Source organism: Mus pahari, chromosome 15, assembly GCF_900095145.1.
Source record: "Mus pahari chromosome 15, PAHARI_EIJ_v1.1, whole genome shotgun sequence".
Lineage (NCBI taxonomy): Eukaryota > Metazoa > Chordata > Mammalia > Rodentia > Muridae > Mus > Mus pahari.
In genome coordinates this window covers 58,293,030-58,310,294 of record NC_034604.1, presented here as the reverse complement: position 1 = coordinate 58,310,294, position 17,265 = coordinate 58,293,030, and the positions used below count along the sequence as shown (strand labels likewise).

General features: G+C 44.8%; 1 protein-coding gene across 4 annotated transcripts in view; it reads left to right on the top strand.

The window, feature by feature from the left end:
* Positions 1-17,265, top strand: part of Atp8b1 (ATPase phospholipid transporting 8B1) — a 125,246-nt gene that overhangs the window by 52,206 nt on the left and 55,775 nt on the right. For all 4 annotated transcript variants that reach the window (XM_021214622.1, XM_029547109.1, XM_029547110.1 and 1 more), the window contains one exon: positions 4,650-4,852. In XM_021214622.1, the coding sequence (XP_021070281.1) occupies positions 4,672-4,852 (181 nt within the window). In that variant the 5' untranslated portion in view covers positions 4,650-4,671. The remainder of the gene's footprint in view (positions 1-4,649; positions 4,853-17,265) is intronic.

The window sequence follows — 17,265 nt, the reverse complement described above, 5'->3', positions numbered from 1 at the left end:
ATGAGGGAGGTAACACCCCAAATCAAAATGGCAACTCTTGTTATTAAGGGACATTTTCCCTTCATAAGTACTTTACCTGGTAGTAGTTTATTTCTCACCCCCCCCAAAAAAAGTGTTCTATTGACCCAGTTTGTTGTGAATTTTATTTGGCTTTGGACATTCGATGTTGACCAGTTGTCTTATTGACCTTATTTAATTTCATTATAGTTTTGGGGTCAGCAGGCTTTTTCTATAAAGAGCCAGAGAGCAAATACTTTAGGGTTTGGGTTCTTATGGTGTCCATAGTGAGTGCTGTAGTTGGCACTGTTTCTGCAGCCATAGGCAATAATGCCTAGATGGATGAGCAAAGATGTTCCAATAGGACTTGGAGAAAGTAGGTGATGGGCCAAGTAGAGCCCCTGGGCTATAATTTACCAACTGCTGTCTAGACTACTAGTCCCGTAAGTACAGAATCAAAATTACATCCTCTTTGGCAGATGTGGCACCTGGCCTGGGATATTGTGGTAGGCAACAAAGGTTGGTTCTTACATGCAGTGTCTTCAGAACCTTACAAGAAGCCCTGCTATATTTCCTATGCATGCTAAGGTCTTGAACAATGCTTTTTTGATGCTCTCAAAAGAGCCAGCCTCTAAAAAAGCTCTATATTGCTAGACTTCTGACCTTGGCCATTTTGTTGGTTTGTTTTCGTCTTGACTGAGTTTCAAGTTTTAAGCCTTCATCCAGTATCGTTGGGATCTGGTAATACCAGGTAGGAGGTATGAACTGGAAGTTGATAGCAAACACTTCTCTTTGGTATCTTTATCTCCAGATCTTTGCCCTCTGTGTCTCTAGATCTTTGAATGCCAAATAATGTGGCTCTGGGTTCCTGTGGAGCAGTGGTTCTCAACCTTCCTAACGCTTCAACCCTTTAACACAATTCCTCATGTTGTGGTGACCTACCCCCAACCATAAAATTATTTTTGAAGCTACTTCATAACTGTAATTTTGCTACTGTTATGAGTCATAATGTAAATATCTGTGTTTTCTGATGGTCTTAGGTGAGCCCCAAAGGGTTCACAATACACTGGTTGATAAAGAACCACTGCAAGCCGGGCGTGGTGGCGCACGCCTTTAATCCCAGCACTCGGGAGGCAGAGGCAGGNGGNTTTCTGAGTTCGAGGCCAGCCTGGTCTACAAAGTGAGTTCCAGGACAGCTAGGACTACACAGAGAAACCCTGTCTCGAAAAAACCAAACAAAAAAAAAAAAGAACCATTGCAGTAGTGATTGTGGTCTAGTCAGGTTCCTGTGTGTTCATACCTGTGAAAGTGCTAGAAAGGATACAAATAATAATGCTATCCATAGAGATGACCTGTTCCATGTCATCGGTAGAGGGTAGAGGGGGACTTTGACATTACAGTCTAAAGAATGAGAATCAGTCATGCTTAGACTGAGGGAAAACCAGGATCAAAGGACCCGAGGCAGGGAAGATATGTTTGGTTAATGAACTGAGCAACTCTGTGATGTGGATACTGGTATTCCATCTTCCAAAGAAGCAGATGGAAGTTCAACTGCTGAGTATCAGTCAGGACCAAGCTCTCCTTCAGGGGAGTGTATGAGATACTAAAAAGTGGGAGACCGTTATCTAGAAACATTTATTTATTTATTTTTGGTTTTTTTCGAGGCAGGGTTTCTCTGTGTAGTCCTGGCTGTCCTCGAACTCACTCTGTAGACCAGGCTGGCCTTGAACTCAGAAATTCGCCTGCCTCTGCCTCCCAAGTGCTGGGATTAAAAGTGTGCGCCACCACCTTGTAGGTGGAACAACAATATAAACTAACCAGTACCCCCCGAGCTCGTGTCTCTAGCTGCATATGTAGCAGAAGATGGCCTAATCAGCCATCATTGGGAAGAGAGGCCCCTTGGTCTTACAAACTTGATATGACCCAGAACAGGGGAATGCCAGGGCCAAGAAGTGGGAGTGGGAGAGGGTAGAGGAGCAGGGGCAGGGGGAGGGTATAGGGAACTTTTGGGATAGCATTTGAAATGTAAATAAAGAAAATATCTAATTAAAAAAAAAAGTGTGCGCCACCATGCCCAGCATCTAGAAACATTTTTAGGTGGTAAAATATAACAAATGTTTAAACTTCAGCCATAGCAACGTACAAGTTGATCAGTAATAGACAGAGGTGTGGGTAGCTCAGCCAGAGCAGTTTGGGGCTTTTTCAAAGAGAGCATATTATGTTTATATACTAGCTAAAGCATAGATGCTATTGCATAATAAAATCAAATCAGTTTAATGACTGCTCCAGTGGCATACACGGATTGATAAACCCACAGAAATCTGAAAAGAAGAAATACAAACTCCACAATGAAAATCCAAACAAAACAAACCCCAAACAAACAACCAAACAAAAAAGCTGGCAGTCTCCTGGCCATTGACGTGTTCACCAAAGAAGAAACAAAGCATGCTGACTGGACAGACCCAGAGAGGAAAGGGCCATGCCAGGAAGACTCCATTTTTAAGGGGATGGTAGTCTATGTTTTAGACATAATTTTGGAGCAGGAAAAGTGTAAAGGGTGGATGAGTCCTTCTGTTTGCTGTTGTAAATAATAACACTTATCTAACAATGGACACAATGGCTAACAGTCGTCACTGGCTAATGTTTACTGAGTCCTTACTATCAGTGACTAAATGGAGTACTTTGTATGCATCAGTCACTTAAAGATTCATCTTTATCTATGTTTGTGTGCATGACCACGGGCTTTAGGGTGGCCTCTGGTGCTAGAGTGGCAGGTGGTTGTGAGTCACCCAGTGTAGTAGGTTCCAGGAACCAAACTTGTGTCCTCTGGAGAGGAAGCAATCGATCATAGCCACCAACCCTTCTCTGTCCAGCCGAAATCTTTATACTTAAAATAATGCACACCAGATGCTGGCATTTGCATCCGTACCTGGGACTATTCTGCCTGCACGGTCCTACAGCTCACCTTTCTCCCACAATGCATTGTGGCATCACTCAGTGCTCTCTCTCCCAGTCATTTTCTAAATTGATGTACACTATTCCCCCAGATGAGCACTGATAGTTGTATAGTTGACACTCTTTAGATACCCAGCTTGCTTCTGGTTTTTATTGTTTTAAGTCACACTAGACTTTTTTATATGGATTTTTTTCTCATATTAAACTTGAAAAGTTTTGTTTTGCTTTGGTTTGGTTTTTGGTTTTTCGAGACAGGGTTTCTCTGTGTAGCCCTGGCTGTTCTGGAACTCACTCTGTAGACCAGGCTGGCCTCAAACTCAAAAATCCACCTGCCTCTGCCTCCTGCGTGCTGGGATTAAAGGTGTGTGCCACAATGCCTGGCAACTTGAAAAGTTCTTACACCCATTAATATAAATGCTATTCTAGATGTCCTAGATGCAGGGTTTGGTGTAAATTATGCACTCGTGTCAAGAGTTCCTCTGCAAGCAACTTATACTTAATTAAAGTACATAATAAGCTATAGCACAGAAGTAAGTGATATTTCCTGGAAAGTGATAGTTATTGTCACAAAGTTTTCAATATTCAGAGTCTTGGTTTTCTTCTCAGTAGAGAACAAGTAATAATGTCTTCCTCAGGGTGATATGAAACTTTCAAAGGAGCGGTGTTTATGAAGCCCTTAGCCCAGGGACTGGTATATAGTTAACACTAAGTGAATGTGGGCTGCTACTGCTCACAATACTTAGTACATGGCAGACTGACACGTGGGCAAATAATGGCAGGCTGCATGACTGTCCTCAAGTAACCCAAGGAATTTGTGTAAATATTTTCCCAATAAAAATATAACTCCGGTATCCTTGTTTCCAGTGTGGAGTTGCTTTATGCAACAGCATACTCTCAAACAAATCCGAAAGATGGGGGGAGGATGGTGGTGGGAGGAGGGCAGGAGATGGAAGGAGTGTTTGTTCCTTGAAGCAAACTGATTAAAGACTCAAAGTATTAGCAGTCACAGGAAACAGTTCTCTTAAGGCAGCAGTGTTCCTGCTCTGTCTAAAGTGGGAAATAAAATTCCCCAAAACATATTAATATAATGCAAATAAATGTGTGCTTCTGGGTACTGTAAAGCTTTTTTTATTTTAAGCCAGAAAGTACTTGTTGTTACTACATGAATGACGCTTTAATTCTGTTTAATCTATTTCATTTTTATTTTAACATTGAGTGTGACCCGACTGAACTTATTACACTGGATAGAGATGGACAATTTGGAATATTACTCTTAAAGTTTGTGTGGCCTCCTAGAAGGAAAGAATTGAGAGAGATTGAGTTTTATAGTTACATGTTTTTCTTTGTGTGTGTTACGTATGTGGGTATTATATATGGATGTATGTGTATGTACCAGAGGTACCAGAAGTGACCATGGGTATCTTTCTCAGGTCCTTCTGCTCCTGTGAGGACCTGAAGAAGCAAATCACACACTTATAAACTTCTTTTTTCCCCCCTCAATTCTGGTCTGGCACTTAACCAATAGTGTTTTTGTTCTTGTTGCAGAGCAAGTTAAACTTTGACGTCACTATTCATGAATAATTTGCATTGTCAGTGGGCCAGCCTTCTATAAAAGGGGTCTTATGACAGGATGCAGCAAGATTCAGCCCAACACAGGAAAGTCACGACTCACTCCTGCTTCCTCCTTTTCTCTCCAGGTAGTTCCAATTTGCCTGCAGAATGAACACAGAAAGAGACTCGGAAACAACATTTGATGAGGAGTCTCAGCCCAACGATGAAGTGGTCCCCTACAGTGATGATGAAACCGAAGACGAACTTGAAGACCAGGGGCCCGCGGTTGAACCAGAACAGAATCGTGTCAACAGAGAAGCCGAGAAGAAGAGAGAGACATTCCGGAAAGGTGACTAGGTGGAGGACCTGCTGAGGGTGTACTGTATGTGCGGATGCTCTAAGGGGAAATGTACCACAGTTGACTGATCCATTTCGTGTGGTCTAGGAGGGTATCCTCCTCCTTTGATATCCTCCTGGGGTGGCATTGAGCAAGTAACTATCATCCCCAGGTTTAATAAGAGGGAATAAGGCAGAGAGTAGAAGAGAATGGCATCCTGATATCTTCCTCTGGCCTCTCTCTGCACATATGCACAAGCATACCCAAGCCTATAGTTGATCATATATCATATACTATGTGTCTATGAGGGTTGGCTCCTGTACCCACAAATAGATTAACACGAGCAGTATCCACATGCAGTTTTCACACTGTGCTGAAATAAATGCACTTTGGCGAATATTCAACCAGTGTTGAAATGTGTCTTTTCTCTGCTCAGCAGAGGTCAAGATACCACACACTGAAGGCAGCTTCCCAAAGAACTCACAGAGGCAAGGACTCTTTGGAGGAGTGATATTGGAACATCTCCTTGACCATACATTGGGATCAGGCCATAACTCTGAGCTCTTTTGTCCTTTGTAATGCCTCCTGGTGGTACTTTAGGGGACCTTGGAGCTTCCATACCTTTTGTTCAGTCACTTGTAAATATAAAAATGCCTCTGGCCCTCCAGAAAGAATTTTTGTTGGTTATGTTTGCATGTTTACTTTAAAAATATTTGTATTAATTCTTTGAGAATGTTATATGATGCATTTTAATTAATTCCCCCCCCCCAATTCCTCCCTTTAGTTCCTCCCAGATCTGCTGTCACTTCCCTACCCCCTTGGTTTTGTTTCTCCTTTTTCTATTAATTTAATAACCCAATAATTCCAACTTGTGCTAGCCATATACTACTGGGCATGCAGTCACTCACAGGAGCATGGTCAATAGATCTACCAGGAATCATACCCATAAAGGAAACTGACTCTCCCTACTCCAGAAGCCATAGCTGTTTGTAGCTCCCCAGTTAAGGGCAGGAGCTTAGGAACCCGATCCCACTCCTTCCTTGAATTTTGACTGGCTTGATCCTGTATCAGCAGCACAGCTGCTTGGAATCCTTGAGTGCCTTGATCCTGTGGTATCTAGAAGATGTGTTGCGTTCTGGTCCTCTCCATCCTCTGGCTTTTACCACCTTTCTGCCACCTCTTCCTTGATGATTCCCGAGCTTTGGAGATGGACTGATTATAGATGTCCCAGTTGTGGCTGGGCACACATTACTGCATTCTGAATACTTGCACTAACTACCATCCATTATATTAAGACAAATCTCCTCTAATGGACTGAGAGGGCTACACTACACTAGACGTAAGGAGATACAGATTTAAAAAAGTCTCACTACTATGTCAATTCAGCAAAATTATAATAGTAACCTCATTCCTGCAGCCCACAAACTCCTCAGCCGTTGATTCTCAGCCTGCTTTGCAGAACCAGACACATGTTTCCATCCGTGGAACAGGGCCTTCAGTTTGAGCAGAAAGTAGTTGTTTATTGGCACAACATTCATGCCGCCATTATGCAGATGGTCATATCTTGCCACTCTGGTCATTAAGACGACCCCACCCAGCTTTCCCCACCCAGCAGCCTTCACAGTGCCTTCTAGGATGAAGAGAGCCAGCCATCATGGTGGAAACTTCCTGTTCAGTTCCAACTTGGTCTCTCCATGTCCTGTAAGCTGTGTGTGTGTGTGTGTGTGTGTGTGTGTGTGTGTGTGTGTGTGTGTTATCAGAAGAGATTTATTTTAATGGCTCTTTATTTGCCACAAGGAGCCATCTGCAGCAACCTATGCACCTATGCTTCTTGCCTGAATTAGGCCAGCTTCAGACATCGCGTCTAGACGACGAGCTTTTCATACAGAAGGACAGACAGAAAACATTGTAGACTTTGCAGACCACACAGTCCTTGCCAAAAAGTGCTCTACTCTACCAGTAAAACGGCCACAGACAGTGGCCACTTGGGCAGCAAAATGTGGCTTCCTCTGATCCTTACACTTTCCCTTGTGAACTTACTGGTTCCTGCTGTAAGTTCTTCCTGTCCCCACCTGAGAAGCAAATGTGACTTTCTCTGGGGCTTGGCTGATCCTGAAGAAATTGAGTCTTTTCTCTTTGAACCCCAGGCTTGTCTAGGATTCAGGTTAATTTTTTTTTCCTCACGGACTGCCCCAGATGCTAGCAAGAGGAATAGTTTTTCATTGCTGAGTGTGCCTCCCTGTGATGCCCAGCCCTTCAGATGGTCTCCCCAGCTCCGCCCAAGAACTGCTGCTTTCCTGAAGTCGTGCCTCCGGTTTTATCCTGCAGGGTTGGGATACCTCCCCTGCCACTCCCTGCCTGATACTTTACATTGTGTGCTCTGCACCTAGCTCAACGTTTCTTCCTCCCCTGAACAGTTTTCACCTGTCGAGAGTGACAAATGCCAGGTGCCAGGGGTAGTGGCACATCTCTGTCATCTCAGAACTCAGGAGGGTCACAAGTTTAAAGCCAGTCAGTCCCACGTCAGCCTAGGCCACATAGCAAGATTCTGTAGCGAAAGGATCAGAGAAATATGGACTGGAGCCTGTAATCCCCCTTCTATAATGGTATTTCTTTCTAATTCTAGTCACGTTGGATCACTCTTCATCCCCTTCTCCCTGCCACTGGTGGGGTACAATCTGTGTGTGTGTGTGTGTGTGTGTGTGTGTGTGTGTGTCTGTCTGTCTGTCTGTCTGTCTGTCTGCCTGTCTGTCTGTCTGTGTCTGTGTGTCTAAATACAAAGGGATTTTAAGAGGTCCCATCTCACCACAGCCTACGAGACCCAGAGAGGCCTTTCACTCCTAAGGGTTATCTATCTGCTCCATCTTCGTGTCACCTAAATGAGTTGGATCTGTGGGTTCTCCCTGTTGTCTTCCACTCGTGAGCACTCTGAGCTCACTGCCCAAATTAGAAAGTATGAAACTCTCGAAATCTTTGATTGACACGAAGATGAAATCACATAGATCTGGACAGGAAGGCAGCCTCTTGTTCCAACCGGTCCAAACTGGTACGGGTGGAATGGGGACAAAACTGAAGCAGCCCAGCAAGTTAATAGAGAGTTCTAGCTGATTGCCTGGGGTGAATAAAAACAGTGCCTCTTCCTCATTCTTTCCTCTGAGGCCCAGCCTGGTATCAGAATCTCGGAATCTCTGCAGTGTGTAGATATCTGGGGAGCTGGCAGGAGTTTTGTCTCTGTAGGGTGAAGGGCAAACTTGGCAGTTTGTGCCTGGGGCCACACAGTCAGATACATGGTCCAGAGAAGGGACTGGGGTTGGATGCCCACAGAAATGTTGGAAAAACACATCGTGCATACAAACATCGCCTCTGTTTTTTTTCCAACTCAGCCTGCACTTCATGGTGGTCTGCGCCATTTACTGATCGTTTAATGACAGATAATCTTATTCCTAGATTCCTTTCCTTGTTCTATGGCATTGAGGGAGCTTGGTTTTCTAAAAATACAAATGGTTTTGACACTTGTGTGTGCATGCGTGATGTATGTGCATGGCAGTGCCCGCATGTGCTAGTCAGCTCTGTTGTTTTACCACGTAAATTGGGGGATCGAGCTTAGGTGGTCAGGCTTTCTTTACTTACTGAGCCATCTCACAGGTTCATAGTCTAGTTTATATTTTCCTAGGGACTTTTATTGGTTTTCATTTTTTGTAACTTCTGTCAAATGACTTTGCCTATGAGTTTTGATACCTGCCTGCCCTCTGTAAGCACAAACGGACATTCAGTAGATTCCCGCTCTCTTTGTTGCCATTTCTCTGCTGCCCTGTACCCTATAGCCTGCAAGCCATCTTCCCTTCTTCCCTTCCTTGCCTCTGTCTCCCCACTCCCCCAGCCCTTCTTAAAGTCCTTTCTAGGTCATTGTCTCAGTCACCCGTATGTAACCCTGACCTTCCATTTTGGTTGTTGTTTTGGTGTCTTCGTTGACATTGTTCTTCTGGGTTACTTATTACAAACGATTCAATTCTTAGGGACACAAGAGTAAACTGTGACCCATCACAGAGCCTACTAACTCCTCAGCCCAGCCCGATGCCAGGCGCCTTGGAGTGCAGGAGCCACAGTTACTTCTTTGATGACATCATTGCCACACTGTCGGTTTTCTTGTTTTAAATCAAGAGAACACCCTAGCCAGCTAAGCTTTCTTGTTAAATGCATGTCAAGCAAGAGTTTTAAGAGACCCATTGAAAGTTCCTTTCCTTTGAAGAGCTATTCTTGTGTGCTGGAAAAAAAGAGAGAGAGAACAAGTGTTAACACGCTCCTAGAATGTTCCAGGAGGAGAGATAAGCTCACAGTGTTCACTGAGGTAGCCTTACTCTTGCTTGTTTGCCTTGAGCGAGGGTAGACAAACAACCAATGGACGCATTGCTGGTTGAATGCATGAGAACACTGACTTCCGGGAAAGAGGGTCAGGGCTCCAGGCTTCGGTTGCCCCTGAGTCTGGAAACATGGAAGTCTTCCCTCTGGGGTTTAGGATTAGAGGGAAATAGTAAGACTTTGTGGAACCAGAGCTTTCTACCATTCCTTGGCTGTGGGATGCTGGGTTTTAGCTGATGTCCCCAGACCAGTCCTTTGGGCAATAATTCTTTGCCTTCTGGAAATGCTTCAGAGATGAAATCCTCAAGAAGGAGCAATGCTCTGGAGAGAATTTCTGGGTTAATGCAAACGTGGGCTTTTCTGAGCCTAGGAATGGGGTGTGAGCACCGCCTCCCACCTCCTAGGCAGCTTACTTATCTGGTAACTCCCGGCTTGCCTTCCTGCTCTGGCTGGCTTCCCTGTTTACACACAGCTTCTTTGTCCCAGGCCACATTCTGACCTAAACTCCACCTTCTGCACGCGATGCCCCAGTCTGCCATTCTTAGGAGCAAGCTTCTGAAAACCACTGTCCACTATCATAGCCTCCCATCCCCCGGGCTTCTTCCCCTCTGTGGGCTCCCTGCCACTACAGATAATGCTGTCTTAAAGGTCACCAAGCACCCGGCCAGCAAGCCCAGTGAGCTTTGTATCAAGCATGCATGGTCTTCCCATCTCTGCCTCCTCTGGTGCCAGCCTTTCTAACGCTGCCCTCAGAAAACCCTGTCTCCCTCCTTCTGTCCCCCCTCCCAACCCCAACCCCAATTCTTTGCATGTTGCTGTTCATGTCTACAAACTATCCTGTGACAAAAATCAGCCTTTAAACCCACATCGTAGGGTCAATTCAGGAAACCAAGGTATTTGCCACCAAGCACGATGACCGGAGCTTTGGTCCCCCAAATCTACTTGCTGGAAGGAGAAAAATGGACTCCCTCAAGTTGTCTGCTTAGAGGACACAAAGATACACACACAGAGAGACACACCCATACACACACATACACACAAATGCATAATAAAATAAAATAATTTTTAAAACACAAATTAAAAATGCTCATGCAATAGACCTCAGTGTGTGTCCCTGAGAAGGCCAGGTGTGGGGTGGTTAAGAGGAAAGACCCCAGACTCAAGCTGTGTAGCCAGGCCTAAGCCCTGCCTTCACTATTGTCTCAGTTAGGGTTTTACTGCTGTGAGCAGACACCATGACCAAGGCAAGTCTTATAAAGGACAACATTTTATTGGGGCTGGCTTACAAGTTCAGAGGTTCAGTCTATTATCATCAAGGAACCTGGCAGCATCCAGGCAGGCATGGTACAGAAGGAGTTGAAAGTTCTACATCATCATCTGAAGGCTGCTAACAGAATACTGGCTTCCAGGCAGCTGGGTTGAGGGTCTTAAAGCCCATGGCCACAGTGACACACCTACTTTAAGGCCACACCTCCAAATGGTGCCACTCCCTGGGCCAAACACAGTCAAACCACTCCAACTATTTTTTAACTGTCTGGCCTTGAGGAAAGAGCTTTATTTCCCTGTGCTTCAGGGTCCATAACTGTAAAATAGGATTGATATTAGAAGAGATTTTATGGTGGTTACGAGAATTAAATCAGAAATAAATGTGAAGAGCATGTTTTAGACATGTAGTAAGTGCTCAATAAACATCAGCTGTTGTCACCTCCAGCCTGGAAGTTCTTTCTTAATCTCTCTTCAAGTCCAAATTACCTTTCCCTGCCCCTCAGCTCCTGCCTTAATTTTCTATTAGCAAGTCCTCATCTTGACCCCTTCTGTTTTTTTCCTTTGGGGCATTTGCATTCTGGTTTCCCAGACTGAAGCTGTGGGGTTATTTATTAACAGTCCTGCTGCCCAAATCCATGAGCGAGGGAGGGAGAGATGACCGGCTAGATTCTAGCATTCCAGGTGATCGGTTCCGTGGACTGGGAGTATTTTGTTATTTGGGGGTCTTCTTGACCTCTGCCACCCCCAAGGCTTGTGCTTTCACACAGACTTCTCCAAGAAAGCCACCAGCACACACACAATGACAAGGATGTCACTGAAGCTCACAGTGAGACTAAAAGTGCCATTTATGTAGTGACTTGTCTTGACAGATTGATCCATGGAAGGACCTCTGTCCCTGACGGATCCAGGAGGCTTCCTCGTGATACTGACATGCCATCTGAAAGATGAGGAATGATCAGGAAGGAAGAGCACTTACAGGAAGATCGCACACAGAGACTCTGGCAGGAGAGTAGATCATGGTGGTGGCACACAGAGGAACTGAAATTGAGCCTCTGGTGCCACAGAAAAATACACACTCACTTCCTCTCCTTCTCAGGACCTACTCTGGGACTGTTTAGAAATTGAGATGACTGGTTGGAGATTGTCTGTCTCATAACCAATCAGGGGGTGCTGCTGTGGCCTGGGGTTCCATCTTTCTATTCTGAGCTAGTTCTAGCTGGCATGTGTAAAGAAGGTATTTATAAGTGCATCAGGGGCAGGAGAGATGGCTCAAAGGTTAAGAGCACTGGCTGTTCCTTCCAGAGGTCCTGAGTTCAATTCCCAGCAACCACATGGTGGCTCACAACCATCTGTAATGGGATCTGGTGCCCTCTTCTGGCCTGCAGGCATACATTCAGGCAGAACACTATACATAAATAACTCTTTAAACAAATAAATCTTTAAAAAAAAAAAAAAAGTGCATCAAACTGCATGAGCACTGGGACCAAACATAGCTCTACCAGAGAAATGTCTGTGTACCAAAAGCTCCCTGGAGATAGGTTTACCTGAATGGGGCAGGTGACTGGCTCCCAGCATGCTCCAGAATGAGTGGAGGGGAGCTCGGGGGGCGGGGGGGGGAGCTGGGATTCCCAGTGCTGAATGGATCCTTGGAGCCTGGGTGATGGGGGTCGGGGATCAGGCAGCTGTGCTCGAACAGTGTAAATGTCATCCTGAAGGCCTTGGGAGGCTCTCAGGCAGAAAAGAATAGGGCAAAATAAGCAATACCCCCCCCTCCAGGGCTTCCTCTCCATGGCCACACCCCTTTCCTCTTCCTGCCACTCTTATCATAAATATTGTACTGTACACGGACTCCTCACTAGCCCCTTCTCCTGTCCCTTGGTGTCGTTTGGTCATCTTTTCCTCCTTGGTTGACCAGGTTACCCACAGCTAACCGCCTCATTCTTTACTTTGCAGCCAAGCCACTTTGACTTGTTGGTTTGCACTCTCATATTAAAAAAATATAAAACTATAGGCCAGACATGGTAGTGAACACCTTTAATGCCAGCACTTGGGAAACAAAGGCAGGCAGATCTCTGTAAATTCAAAGCCAGCTTAGTCTACATTCGTGAGTCCCAGGCCAGCTAGGCACGCACAACGAGACCCATCTCAAAAAGTAATAGCAGTAGACTGTATTCCTTTCAAACTTTCTTCTGACTTGGAACTTTGTTCGGATTTCCGTGTGAGACTGAAATGGGTCATTGGCAGACAGTACTTAGGATGAGGTGTTTAATCATCGGGTGGGCAGTATTTAGGATGGCATAGTCAATAGTCAACGGGTAAGCAGCTTCTAGGGTGGAATGTTTACCAGTCAAGGGAAGATTTATACCTCTGTTCTTGGCGGAAATTTAAACTGGATTCAACATTCACGAAAGCAGTACAGCTGGACACTTGCTGACAGGGACACTCACAGGAAGGATCTGTAACTAAAGATATGGGAGTGTGGAGGACCTATTAATTTTATTTGGATCCCAAATACAGAGAGCACTGAAGTATGAGGCCTGAGGAAACTGTGTGCTAAATTCGACACAGAGTTATAATTATTACCCACTCACATGTGGAAGTTTCATGTTGTATTAGACTTTCCTTTTTTGATCCCGGGGAAACCAACATGACCAGTGACTTGTGAAATGGAGGTTAAGGATAGTGTCCCTTCTCTAGGAGATAAATAATGAGGATATCTCTTGTTTTCCAGACATTGCTTTTTGATTACTATCTAGCCTCGAGCATGAAGCTCTTGTTCAATAGAGACCTAATGCAGATGATGTTTTTCTCCCTACAAGTTTGGAGCCTCTAAAGCAGATTTCAGGCCTGGGGATATAGCTCCGTTGGTAGAATGCTTACTTAGCATGCGGAATACCCTGAGTTCAACCCCTAGCTTTGTATAAACCAGGCACTGTTAGCACACCCTGTAGTCTCAGCACTTGAGAAAGAAAGACAGAAAAATCAGCAGTTCAAGGTCATCCTTGGCTCCATAGCAAGAGCAAGAATAGCCTGTGCTATGTGAGCCCCTGTATCAAAAACAAACAACAGTAATAGACCTTAAATGTTAGGAAGGCACTGGCCCTGGCCCCAACTGAGATTCTCAAGGCTGTCTGTGTGACACGCTCATTGGTGGAGCATAGAAAACTCTCTAGATGCTGAGCTCACTCCCTGGACACTGGAGACTGAACACTGGTCCAGTCAGCACCACCGGAGTACTTACTAACTAGGAAGGGGAAGCATCTGGCTGGTCCTCTCTCAAGAATCCCAGAAGGTCTTTAAAAACCTTCAGACCTTATTAGTTGACTCTGTTGGTCTTCCTGTGGGGTTCCTATCCCCTTCGGGGTCATAATCCTTACCCCTCTTCTTCCATAAGGATTCCCAAGCTCCATTCACTGTTTGGCTGTGGGTTTCTGCCTCTGTCTGAGTCAGCTGTGGGTGGAGCCTCTCTCTTCTGTGCATCTTGTAGCTGAAAGCCCAGGATAAGATTCACTGTCTGCCTTTGCCAGTTGGTCATGTGATGTACAATATTTCCCTACCATTCATACAAAGCCACCTCATTTGTTTTTTGTTTTTTCTTTCTCTCTCTCTCTCTCAACTTAGGCTTTCAGGACATGAATGTTTAACCAACTGCTCCTAGTAGGCATTTTGCTTATTCCTAATCCTTGGACAATGTGACTGTATTCAGGAAGCTCTACACTGCCTGCTCCCCCCTGCAGAGTAGTGCACGCATGGAGGATTATTCCTAGAAGTCGGAGTATCCTACTCTGCACTGGGTACCAAATTCTGAGACACAGCTTAACTGTTCTCCACAGAGGCTATCCACAGCACTAATTCTTTTTAAGTCAGAGCATCATGAGATTCTTTATTCTTTGCAAGAATTTTAGCATTATAAGATAAAACAAATGCTACCTCTATAAACATTAGATTTTCAGTATCTTTTCTCCTGTGAAAGAACTGTTTGCATTTATGTGTGTGTGTGCGTGTGTGTGTGTGTGTGTGGTATATATGTGGTATGTGTGATGTGTATTGTGTGTGTGCGCGTGGGGCGGGAGGCTTGCCCTGTGTCCTGAACCCATGTCTTTCTGGGACGACGATTGGTCTTCTCTTAATACGATTCTAAGCTTTTGATTTCCCTAGTCTCCTGAGTTGATTTTAGCTTGTACCAACTACTCCAGGCTTTTGGTTGTTGGTGGCTTTGTAAATGAGAATAGGGACACAGAGGATAGGGACAGGGCCATGCTGCTTCCTTTGCCAGATGGCACGGATCAAAGCACTCGGCATCTGTGGGAACACCCTGGACATCACGGAGCTGTGCTTAGGTGTATTGATGACAGCGAGCATTTACCAGAGTGATGTGATACTGATCCACATGTGGCTGATGCTACACGCATCCCAGACATGGACCTGGTTTGTTGGCTGCCAACAACCCTGGCTGATTATCTTTCTAGCATCCAGCTGCAGGACCCTATGTTAAAGATGTATTTTGACGTCATTCCTGGTAAATTTATAACTTCCTTTCTTTGTCAATATTCCTATACTAGAAAATGAAGCAAGATGCTTTCTTGGACTGCAAACTGTGATTGTAGTGTAACTGTATAGTAAAACATATCTAAAAGGCAACGCCTCCTGGGCTGATTTGCTAGCCTTCCTAGAGGCAAGCACACCAACACAGCATTTCAAACCACGGTGATAAACGTTCTCTGAATGGTTTTTAAATTGTATATGTATGAGTATACGAACTTGCATGTTTGCATGTACACTATGTTCATTCAGTGCATATAAAGTCAGAAGAGGTCATCAGATCACCTAGAACTGGAGTTACAGATGATTGGAAGGCACCCGTGGGTGCTGGGGACCAATCTCAGGTCCTTTGCAAGAGCAACAAGTGCTCTTTTTTTTTGTTTTTTTTCTAAGATGTATTTACTTTTATGTGCACTGGTGGTTTGCCTGCATGTATATATGTCTGTTTGAGGGTGCCATATCTCCTAGAACTAAAGTAACAGATAGTTGTGAGCTGCCATGTAAGTGCTGGGAATTGTACCTGGATCCCCTGGAAGAGCAGCCAATGCTTTAACTGGTGAGCCATCTCTCCAGCACCTCAAATAGTGCTTTAAATCTCTGAGCACCTCTCTGATCATTCTTTTAAATTCTTGTGGACACATTAATTTTGTAAAAAGCTAGCATAAATAAACTTACTTATTTATTGAGGGTATTGGAAGAGAGGTATTTCAAGTGTTTTCTGTAATTAGATTTGACCATAGACCACCGTCTTCAGATCTTTTTATGGTCGTTGGTTGGAACACTGCTCATATCTCCAAAGATGAAAAGACAACGATTTCCTTGTCCATACAGGCCAAACAGGAGCCTTGCCTATGGGCAGCTTTCTGAAGCAGAGTTGGGGGGGTTCTTGTGGCTAAACCTCACAGACACACTGGGCACTTTCTCAAGGCACCTCAGGGTATTGTCAACTATGTAAAATAAAGAGACCAAAGTCATCGCTGGCAATCTTCATTGCTTCTACATGGAGTTAGAATTTGCCCTTTGATTAAGACTTCCAAATGAAACAGGCTGGAGGAGGGTGGAAGGGATGGGACTAAGTTCCGGATCCACCTGCCAAGGCCTTCATTATAGAAGGGAATTTAGGAAGCTGGTAGGGCTGGTTGGGGTAGGGCTGGAACTGACACACAGGAGAAGGCAGGAAAACTCATTTATGTTCACCTCATTCACAGAGTGCCTTATTCTTTCCTCCTTGGGTCTTTTGCTGGTTTGGTTCATTGTCGGTGGTGTGGTTTGCTTGTTTTGAGGTTTTGTTTGTTTGTTTGTTTGTTTGTGAGTTGGGTTAGTTGATTGGTGTGGTTTGATTTGGCTTGGCTTTGTTTTTTAGAGATAGGGTTTCTCTGTGTAGCTGGGTTATCCTAGAACTCACTCTGTAGACCAGGCTAGTTTCAAACTCACAGAGATCCACCTGCCTCTGCCTCCTGGGTGCTGGGATTAAAGCCATGTACCACCACCTCCTGGCTGCTTTTCGTTTTGCTTTTTTTTAAAAAAAAACAAAAAACAAACAAACAAACAAAAAAACAGTGTCACTGTATAACCCAGACTAGCTGGCCTATAACTTCCATTTTTTTGTTTTTTTAAGACAGGGTTTCTCCGTGAAGCCCTGGCTGTCCTGGAACTCACTTTGTAGACCAGGCTGGCCTTGAACTCAGAAATCCGCCTGCCTCTGCCTCCTGAGTGCTGGGAACTTTCAATTTTTAAAATGTTTTAAAATATGTATTTATTTCATTTCATGTGTATGTGTGTTCTGCCTGCCTGTATGTATGCATAGTGCATGTGTGTCTGGCGCCCACTGAGGTCAGACGGTGACTTTGGACTCCCTGCAATCAGAGTTATGGATGGTTGTGAACAATTATGTAAGTGCTGAGAACTAAACTCAAACTGAGGTCCTCTGGAATCATAGTCAGTGCTCTTCACTGCTCGGTCATCTCCGCAGCCTCTGGCTTAACTTTTGGTCTTCCTGCCCCTGCGTCCCTGGCAACCGCTGCAACGGCCTGTGTGTACCACCTGTGCAAAGCCCTCCTGGGTGTTTCAAGGACTGGGTTTCGGTCCTTCCCACTGACCGTTTCCTTCTTCTCTGGGCATCCTATCAACTTTTCTTCCCTTCCTGAAATGTAGGGCAGTCTTCTCAGCAGTGCCTAAGACGTGTCCTGTAATCAGCGAGCTCAAGTAAAACCTTAAAACCTTATGTCCCTTGATCTGGTACATACCACTGTAACCCA